Below are 10,704 nucleotides of genomic sequence, written 5' to 3' on the forward strand. Positions count from 1 at the left end.
TAGCCTCTAACCTTGGACATCCCAGTACTTAGCAATGAGCTTGTGTACAGAGCATCTACGGTGTCTTAGATGGAGCCTATGCCTATGCTCCACAGCGAGGATTTTTTCTTACCAAGCCTACTACTGATGGAGGGCTGACCTATGAGCAATAGAGACTAGGACTGTGGCCCATCCTCCCTACTAGAGTCCAATTCCTGCCATATATCAGCCAGCCATTTGGTAACAACTTGGAATGAACCATATTTCAACTTGGTTTGGGTTGACTCATATTGCGGTTATGAATTTGCATTTTCTATCTACGGTACCTCAGCCATTACTTCCAGGTCTCATAGAGTATCTGATCTACCAGCGTGGACTCCTACATGACATCACATCAGGCAAGAGACCTGCTTTACAACAAATAAAACATGGCAGTGAGCACATGAGCATGGGATTCGTTGCTCCTGCCATACGCCATACCATCTAGAAGCTGCTGGTTTGAAAGAATAGCCTCTTGAAATTTTAGCCCAGGCACCAGCTTGGAGATGACACGTTGTGAAGATGGGGAACTACCCTTTAGATCGAAGTATACATCATACATCTTAAAGCAATGGCTCATACGTGGTGCTGCTATGTTCCCATTAGGTAGCACATTCATACTAATTCATACTCACTATCCTCATTCATACTCATTCCCAGTGATGCATTTGGAGAATGAGTTGTGTTTTCTGTCCCCACAGCTTCAAGCTCTATGATCTACAAGTCTGGGGTTCAGAGTAGGGGAGGCTGCCGGCAGGGAACAAAGTATGAATTCTGCTAAAATTAAAGCTAAAATTTTGGAGTTTTCAAGACAGTAAGCCAGGAGGCACAGAAATTCACACTCATGAGGAAGTAAACCATTGTTGCACAACAGGGCCAGGGAAGAAAGTGTGTATCCATGGGACATTTCTTGGTATCCCCATGTCCAGTTTTTAACTGTAAATGGAGAAGAACCTTTTTAAAAAACTACAGAACCTCAGTTACTGAGAGGCCTCCAGGATGAGGAGTTAGGCTACCCTACCAGGCAAGCCCCCAGATCATCCGAAATGCTAGAGAAGGGAAAAGAAGCCTAGGCAGGGCAGTGGAGGAAAGAGACCATGAGTAGCAGTTACTGCCTTGGGAACAACTGCAGCAGTAGACACTGTATTCTCACTAACACCACTGTTTCCCAGTGTGGTTGAGGCTGCAATGGGGTCTAGGGATCAGGAGAATGAGATGAATTTAAATAGTATTCATTCCCTTACATGTACCAAATACTCCATAGTCAAGGTAACACTCATAATATATGAGCTAACTTTTTTAGCTATCTCTAGCCTTCAAAGACAACAGATCCTTTTAGTGATAAAAGAAAAAAGGAAAGAAAGAGAAAGAGAGAGAGAGAGAAAGAGAGAGAGGGAAGCAGGAAGGAAGGAAGGGAGGGAGGGAGGGAGGGAGGGAGGGAGGGAGGGAAGGAAGGAAGGAAGGAAGGAAGGAAGGAAGGAAAAGGAAAGGAAGAAGGGAAGGAAGGAGGCAAGGGAAGGGAGGGAAGGAGAGGAGAGAGAAAGAATGAAAAGAAAAGAAAAGAAAGAAACAAAGAAACAGGAGGGAGGGACGGAGGGAGGAAGGAAGGAAATGAGGGAAGGGCAGAGGGAGGAAAGGAATGCTGGTTGACTTTTGTGTTTTCTTTCTTTTCAAATGCAGAAATTGCCTTTTACAAGTTGCCCTTCCAAAATAGTCTTGATAATCTAAGGAACACTTAATCATTCTATTATAAAGACGCATGCACAAGTATGTTTATTGCGGCAAGTATGTTCATAATAGCTAAGACTTGGAACCAACCCAAATGCCTATCAATGATAGACCGGATAAAGAAAATATGGCACACACACACCATGGAATATTATGCAGCCATAAAAAGGATGAATTCATGTCCTTTGCAGGGACATGGATAAAGCTGGGAACCATCATTCTCAGCAAACCGACACAAGAACAGAAAACCAAACACCGCATGTTCTCACTCATAAGTGGGTGTTGAACGGTAAAAACATATGGACACAGGGAAGGGAACATCACACACGGGCCTGTAGGGGGGAGGTCTAGGGAAGGGATAGCAGGGGGTTGGGGGATAGGGGAAGGATATCATTAAGAGAAATACTTAATGTAGATGATGGGTTGATGGATGCAGCAAACCACCATGACACGAGTATACGTATGTAACAAACCTGCACATTCTGCACATGTACCCCAGAACTTAAAGGTATATATAAAAAAGAAATGCTTATGCATTACACAAACCAATCAGCCAGCCCCGTGGACTTATCCAGCTAGCCCTCTGAAGTCAGGCAGCTAGTCTACACTTTTTAAGTTGTTTCTTAGTATTTCAAGCATAGATGGTCAATCATGCTAATGCCATACTTTCTATACAATTGTGTCTCTTAAGACTCCTCATGCCATCAGTGAAAGAAAACTTACCTCAAACTGACTTACATAATAAAGGGGATTTACTGACTTCCATAACAGAGAGTTCATCTATAGGGAGGGCTTCAGAAATAGTGAACTGATAAGTGTCACTAAGTACATACTTTTTTCTACTGCTTTACTCTACCTTCAAGGCATTGGCTTTATCCTAAGTCTGATTTCCCCCCATTTCTACTTCCAGACCCCATGGTCATGAAAACCTTCTAATGTTAATAAGGCCATGTGTTTCCTCATCCTTGTGAAACAGGAAAAATAATGTGTCTCATCCAGTATTCGAAGAAACAGTACCAAGACTCACCTTGACTGGCTGGCTTAAGTTATATACACAACCTTGAACCAATGGCAGTGGCCAAGTGATAATGTATCCTGATTGGTTTAATCAACCAGGACCCATCACTTAAGCTAAGGTAGGTTTATGTTTACCCAAAAGGTGCTGGTTGGGTTGAGAAGGTGTGAGCAAAGGTGAATCTCAGACTTCTTAGGAAGTGAAAATGTTTGGATAAGAACCAACAATACTCACTAGAAGCAGTTATTTTTCAAGCATGGGTGAGGCCTTCCTCTTAATTCCTCATGGAGTTGAAGATCTGAGAAATAAGAAAACACAGAAAATTTGCAAACATAGTGTTATCGTTTGAATATGTCCCCCAAAGTTCGTATGTTGAAAAAATCCATCCTAATGCAATGGTGTGGAGAGGTGGGAGCTTTAAGAGGTAATTAGGGGCTGGTTGGGCATGGTGGCTCATGCCTGTAATCCCAGCACTTTGAGAAGCAGAGGCAGGTGGATCACATGAGGTTCGGAGTTTGAGACCAGCCTGACCAACATGGAGAAACCCCATCTCAACTAAAAATACAAAAATTAGCCAGACATGGTAGTACAAGCCTGTAATCTCAGCTACTCGGGAGGCTGAGGCAGGAGAATTGCTTGAATCCAGGAGATGGAAGTTGCAGTGAGCCAAGATAACACCATTGTACTCTAGCCTGGGCAACAATTGCAAAACTTCATCTCAGGAAAAAATAAAAGAGATAATTAGGGCTCTGCCCTCATGAGTGGATTAATGCCTTTATTACAGGAGTGGGTTAGTTATCACGGGAGTAGGTTCCTGATAAAAAGATGAGTTCAGGTGGGTCGGTCTCTCTTTCTCTCTCTCTCTCTCTCTCTCTCTCTCTCTCTCTCTCTCTCACACACACACACACACACACACACGCTTTCTTGCCCTTCCACCTTCTGCCATAAAATGACACAGCACGAAGGTGTCTCCAGATGTGGGCTCCTCAGCCTTTGACTTCCTCAAGAACTATGAGATATACATTTCTATTCTTTATAAATTACCATTCTTTGGTATTCTGTTACAGCAGCATAAAACAGACAAATACAAATAATTGGCACCAAAAATTGGGGCTCTTGCTATAACAAATACCTAGAAATATGGAAGTAGATTTGGAACTAGCTAATGGGTTGAAGCTGTAAGAATTTGAAAAACTCTGTATTACTATGAATGGGGTATTAAGGGAAATTCTGGTGAGGGCTCAGAAGGAAAGAGATAGAGAGAGAGAGCCCAAACCTTCTTAGAGAATACCGAAGTGTTCATGATCAAATATTGGTAGAAATATAGATGGTAAAGGCCATTCTGATGAGGCCTCAGATGGAAATGAGGAAGAAGATATTGGAAAAGAGAGTAAGGCCATTTTTGTTACACGCTTGAAAATAACTTGGTGGAAGTGTTTTCAAGTCCTACGACTTTGTAGAAGGCAGAACTTAAGAGCAATGAACCAGGATACCTCGCATTAGAAATATCTAAGCAGCAAAGCATTCAAGGTACAACATGGATTGTTTTGGGCACTTACATTAAAAAGATATAAAACACAAATGATTTAGAGATAGAGTTTATAATTAAAAGGAATACAAAATAGAAATATTTGGAAAACGGTTAGCTTGCCCGTGAAAAAACTTAAAAAGTGTGCTCAGGAAAGAATATTAAGGGTGTTGCCAAGAGACACTTTACTAAAGGGATTAATATGAATAGAATGAAGCCAGACTCTATTCATGAAGACTATGAGAAAATAAACCTAAAGGAATTTCAGAGGTCTTCAAGGCAGCCTAAGACCCTAAGGGCAAGATAGTCAGAGAAGTGCTCACTAGACCTCAGCATTCACTGCCCAGGGCTTCTTTGTAGCTCTGCTCCCCACATGCCAGCACAGTGCTCCTCAGCTGCCCTAGCTATTGCTCAAACAGGCCCAGATGTGGCTCCTGCCACAGCTCTGGAGGGTAAAAGTGATAACCCTTGGTGACATCCATGTCATTGGCATCCACATGGTGCTGACCTTGCAGACATTTGGAGTGCACAAGCTGTGGGGCCATGGAAACCTCAGACTAATCTTCAAAAGTATGTATGGGACAGCCCAGAGACTCAGGCAGGGACTTGTTGCAGGAGCAGTGCCACCACAGAAAAACCTCCACTAGGACAAAGCCTGGAGGATCATAGGAACGGAGCAGCTCTTGAGACTCCAGAAGTAGGACCAGCAGGGTGCAACTCCAGCCTGGGAAGGCTGCAGGGATGAGACTCCAACCTTTGAGAGCTATTCAATGGACTGAACCCATCAAAGCCATAGGGGAGGGGCTGCTTGAGACCTTGGGGATACAACTGCCAACCCAGTGTGCCCGGCACCAAGGAAACAGAGTCGAAGGAGATGAATCTCCAGCCTTAAGACTTAACATTGTTTTCTCTGTTGAATTTTGGGCTGACTTGGGACCAGTCATCCTTTACATCTTACGTACTTCTCCTTTTAAGAATAGAAATGTCGGCCGGGTGCGGTGGCTCAAGCCTGTAATCCCAGCACTTTGGGAGGCCGAGGTGGGTGGATCACGAGGTCAAGAGATCGAGACCATCCTGGTCAACATGGTGAAACCCCGTCTCTACTAAAAATACAAAAACATTAGCTGGGCATGGTGGCGCGTGCCTGTAATCCCAGCTACTCAGGAGGCTGAGGGCAGGAGAATTGCCTGAACCCAGGAGGCGGAGGTTGCGGTGAGCCGAGATCGCGCCATTGCACTCCAGCCTGGGTAACAAGAGCGAAACTCCGACTCAGGAGGCGGAGGTTGCGGTGAGCCGAGATCGCGCCATTGCACTCCAGCCTGGGTAACAAGAGCGAAACTCCGTCTCAAAAAAAAAAAAAAAAAAAAAAAAAAAGAATAGAAATGTCACGGTTGCTCTGCGTGGAATCCCTAAAGTGGCCTGGCCTTGACACTGGAGTGATACCCCAGCCCTAGGCTGGGGTTCTTTCCATTATAGAGGAGATGGATTCAGAGGGTCTACAGACCAAGGTTGTTGAAAACCAGACATATGATGAGGGTCCAGCGGTTAATGACTCCGAAGAGGTTGCAAATATTTATACTCCAACCCCAAGATGCCAAGGACTTCCTTGTTCTGCCCATCTTCCTAACAAGGCTATGGTTGATAACAGCAGTGATGAGTATGAAGAGAAAAATAACAAGGTCCTAAGAGAGGGCATGCCACAGCCTCCAGGATACAGAGGCAAAGACATGGGCCCTGTTCCACCTGCCCCTCCAAGTTCCAAATGCCACCAGACCCCTTCTTATGGACTTGAGAGGATGGGATGGTACAGAGAGAGCAAGAAGCATAGAAAGGAGAAGAAGAAAACCTCACAGCTGACACCTCAATGGGGCTTTAGTGAAAATGATGATGATGATGATGATGATGATGATGAGTATTCATCTGAAACTGATTCTGATTCTGATGATGATGATGAAGAGCATGGAGCCCCTCTGGAAATGGTTCCATAACCCTGCAGATTATGAGCATTTGCCAGTTTCTGCTGAGATCAAGGAACTCTTCCAGGACATCAGTAGGTACACACCTCAGTTGATTGACCTGGACCACAAACTGAAGACTTTCATTCCTGATTTTATCCCAGCTGTTGGGGATATTGAGGCAGTCTTAAAGGTCCCACGTCCTGATGGACAGCCTGACAACCTTGGCCTGTTGGTATTGGATAAACCTTCCACAAAGCAGTCAGACCCTACAGTGCCCTCACTCTGGTTAACAGAGAATTCTAAGCAGCACAACATCACAAAACACATGAAAGTAAAGAGCCTGGAAGATTCAGAAAAGAATCCCAAAGCCATTGACACATGGTTTGACAGTATCTCTGAGTTACACCGTTCTAAGCCCCCTGCGACTGTGCACTACACCAGACCCATGCCCAACATTGTCATGCTGATGCAGGAATGGTCCCTGGAGTTTGAAGAACTTCTGAGCAAGAGATGGAATTTCACCATGTTGCCCAGGCTGGTCTCAAACTCCTGGGCTCAGGCAATCTGCCCACCTCAACCTCCCACAGTGCTGGTATTACACGTAAGCCTGCCAACAGCATGGACTGACTGCAGCCTGGCAGAGTACATTGACATGATCTGTGCCATTCTAGACATCCCTGTCTACAAGAGTTGGATCCAGTCCCTCCACCTGCTCTTTTCCCTGTACTCAGAACTCAAGAGCTCACAGCATTTTAAAGTTCTCGCTGAAGGCAAGAAAGCATTCACTCCTTCATCCAACTCTACCTCCCAAGCTGGAGATGTGGAGACGTTAATCTTCAGCTAAGACACCTCCCAAGCTGCTGTTTCAAGGCTGAGCTGGCCCCTCCACCCCAGCTGAGATGAACAAATCGTTGTCAGTCACCTGACGTCCTTGCCTATGCTACAGCTTGGCTAAAGGGCAGTGCACATCCTGCTGCCCTCTCTGCCAGAGGGCACTGCACACATTTGTTTAATGAACCTGCCTGCCTCAGACTGCTCTCCCCTGGGAGTTAATGCAGCTGCACTACCGTGGGGATTTGAGTTAGAAGAATTGGAATTTCTGAGATCCCATGGAGCTCAGGTTGGGAGGAAAGCTTAAAAGGTGTCATTTTTGGGAGAGGGAAGAATTGTTTTCTTTCATTCTTAAAAGTTGGTGGGTGAAGATTTCATAAATCAAATGCTTTATCATATTGTCAGATTACTCTGCTCTTTAATATGAAAGAGAAGAGGTTGACTGAGCATAAGACAGAGACAAGGAACTTTGCTTAGTAACGGGCATTAAATGAAGAGTAGTTTAGGCAAACAAGTTTTGTGCAATAAAATGAAACTCCAATCCTCCAAAAAAAAAAAAAAAAAAAAAAAGAATGGATTCTAGATGTGACTATTGTTGAACTCCACAGGCCAGTCTCTACTATATAGAAAATGCTTTGTGTCAGTTCCTTCTAAATGTTACTAAGCATACATGTCCTTTGACATCTTGTGAAAATGCTGATTCTTGGAATAAAGCTTGATATTCCACCATTCTAACAAGTTCTTAAGTGATTTTGATGATGTTGATCAAAGGGGGCCAACCCTTAGACAGATTCTCTCCTAATCTCCTAGTCACCACCAAAATGTTCACCTGAGCATTGAGAGAAAAGGTATCCCTGAGCTTGTCTATTCTCATAGGCGACTAACTTCCATTTCCTTAATCCTACTGAAAAAAAAAATTATTAAAAGAAACAGTTGGCAGAGTTACTGTAATTACGAGAAAAGTTGAACTCCATATTGCTTTCAATCTTTCTCTTCTGAATAAAAATATTTCCTTACCATGGGATATTCAAAAAAGTCTTTAAAGTGTCTTTTCCAAAAACAAAGATGCATATTTCCTCAATGATAAATTTCAACTTCCTCAGCCAGGAGAAAAACCAGAAATGCTATCAACCATAAAAACCACAAAAACCAGAACTTTAAAATGGCATTTTTCACACGCATTCAATAATTTTTAATTACAGGATCTCATCTCAATAAGAATATATGTAATGTGCACGTGTGTGGAATATATATACACACGTATGTAACTATGTATATTTGCACATTTACACATGCATACTTACTAGAACAAATAATGCCAATAACTTAGGACATGCTTACTCTTCCTCCCCTTTTCTATTTTTTTTTTCTTTGAAGCATTTAGTGGCTGGTCAGGGAATCTAAACATCATTTATAGTAACATTTCTATTTTAGTATGCCTTTCAGTTCTAAGCAACTAATTTACCAACTTTTCAAACACAATTTGTCTGCATAGAGAAGACCAGCGCACAGGAAGAAAATAATTATAGAGGCAGCGTTGCAGCTCTCAGGAAAACACAGGACAACCGAGGCCTGGTAAGTGAAATATATAACTAGCTTTCTCATAAAAAGTGAGTTTGTAGCAAATATGAGAGCAGATTTCAGTGATATCTGTTCATGATTATTCTATTTATACTGCTTATTTCATGCAGAGCTTTTAATATTTGTTTCTCTCGCACTGTATTAGTCAATTCTTGCATTTCTATAAAGAAATACCTGGGCCGGGTATGGTGGCTCATGCCTGGAATCCCAGCCCTTTGGGAGGCTGAAGAAGGTGAATCATGAGGTCAAGAGATTGAGACCATCCTGACTAACATGGTGAAACCCCGTCTCTACTAAAAATACAAAAATTAGCCAGGCAGCATGGTGGCGCACGCCTGTAGTCCCCGCTGTTTGGGAGGCTGAGGCAGGAGAATCACTTGAACCCAGGAGGCAGAGGTTGCCGTGAGCTGAGATCATGCCACTGCACTCTAGCCTGGCAACAGAGTGACAGTTTGTCTCAAAAAAGAAAGAAAAGAAATACCTGAAACTGGGTAATGTATGAAGAAAAGAGTTTTAATTGGCTCATGGTTTCACAGGATGTACAGAAAACATGATGCTGGCATCTGCTGAGCTTCCAGGGAGGCCTCAGGAAACTTACAATCATGGTGGAAGGTAAAGAGGGAGCAGACGGTCACATGGCCAGAACAAGAGCAAGTGAGAGAGCAATGGGGGAAGTGATACACACTTTTAAATAACCAGATCACAAGAAAACTCACTAACTATGGCAAGGACAATACAAAAAGGGATGACACTAAACCATTCATGAAAAATCCACCCCCATGATCCAATCACCTCCTGCCAAGCCCCACCTCTGATGTTGGGGATTACAATTTGACATGAAATTTGGGTGGGAACACATATACAAACTATATTATGCACTCCAAACTATATCATGCACTCCAGAGAATATTTTCTTAGCAAAAGAAAAAAAAAAAACCTTAAGCACTAATCTGAGAGAGAGTGCATTCAAAAGGAAGGCTTTACATTGAATCTGGTGGCTACAGAGGCTCGTTTTCAGATGTGGATGGCACTGCTTTATTCATGAGGCTGTTGTAGTGGTTCTTCCTTTGTCTGTAATTAAAGGGCCAGGAGCTGGTTTTTATATGTAACTCAAGGCAGCTGTAAAACATAAGTATACTGCCTCTCTGTTTAAAAAACTGGAATAATGTGTCCCATAATCACATTGGTCTCTGTGAGCTCTTGAAGTGTTATTAAGGTGTAACCCATGAGTCACATTAATACTGGGTTTTAAAGCTCGATTCTCAAGTACGTTTTAAAAATATGAATCCTAACTTTGTGTAACTTTAAAGGATGAATAAGTTTGAAGATACATCGCTGTGGAACTCAGAAGATCTCGGCATATCCCTCTAATTGGAACACGACCTATGCAACCCTGGTCATGTGTTAAGTAAAGAGGCAAAAGGCAGGAAAATGTGGTGGCTAAGAACATACGCTATGGCCTGTCTGGGTATAAATCTTGGCTCTGTTATCTACTAACAAGTTACGGGATCTTGCAAAATATTGTTAAAATATTTGGACTTCAGTTTCCTCCTTGGGGAAACAAAGAAAATGCACAGTTTTTAGGGATGTTGGTAAAGAAAATGTGTCAATAAATGCAACACCCTTAGAAGAGAAACTGGTACAGAGTAAGCACTCAATAAGTGTCAGAAATTGTTATCGCCATAGTTCAGTGGTTCTCAAATGGGAGTAATTTTACCCCTCAGGGGACATGTGGCAATGTTAGAAGACGTATTTGATTGTTGGGACTCGGGGCAGGAAATGCTACTGGCATCTAGCGGGCGGAGACCAGTGATACTACTAAACATCCTATTCACTGCTACCAACAAAACCATCATCACCAGCAACAACAAAAGATTGTCCAGCACAAATGTCAATAGTGCTGTGGTACACAAACCCTGCTACAGAATAAAATGTTTCTTGTATGTCATATATACATCTCAGAAATAAATTACAATAAATGGGTAAAAACTGAGACACTCTCTACTCTTAAACTTTTTTACTGTGTTCTCTATACAGTAGGAAGC

The 10,704-nt window shown here is 42.8% G+C and overlaps 1 protein-coding gene and 1 long non-coding RNA gene across 2 annotated transcripts in view; one reads left to right on the top strand and one right to left on the bottom strand.

Annotated features, from left to right (window-relative positions):
• Positions 1 to 2,994: 2,994 nt before the first annotated feature.
• LOC119472297 overlaps positions 2,995 to 10,704 on the bottom strand; it is a 161,458-nt gene continuing 153,748 nt past the window's right edge. The window contains exon 3 of the long non-coding RNA XR_005201417.1: positions 2,995 to 3,059. This is a non-coding gene — a long non-coding RNA (uncharacterized LOC119472297). The remainder of the gene's footprint in view (positions 3,060 to 10,704) is intronic.
• On the top strand, positions 5,685 to 7,091 carry LOC108309336 (intraflagellar transport protein 46 homolog). The gene is given in 3 exon segments (XM_017535600.2): positions 5,685 to 6,271; positions 6,273 to 6,755; positions 6,849 to 7,091. Coding segments are annotated over 3 exon segments (1,227 nt in total). The 5' UTR covers positions 5,685 to 5,770.

This window comes from Cebus imitator, unplaced genomic scaffold (assembly GCF_001604975.1).
Source record: "Cebus imitator isolate Cc_AM_T3 unplaced genomic scaffold, Cebus_imitator-1.0 Scaffold93, whole genome shotgun sequence".
Taxonomy (NCBI): domain Eukaryota; kingdom Metazoa; phylum Chordata; class Mammalia; order Primates; family Cebidae; genus Cebus; species Cebus imitator.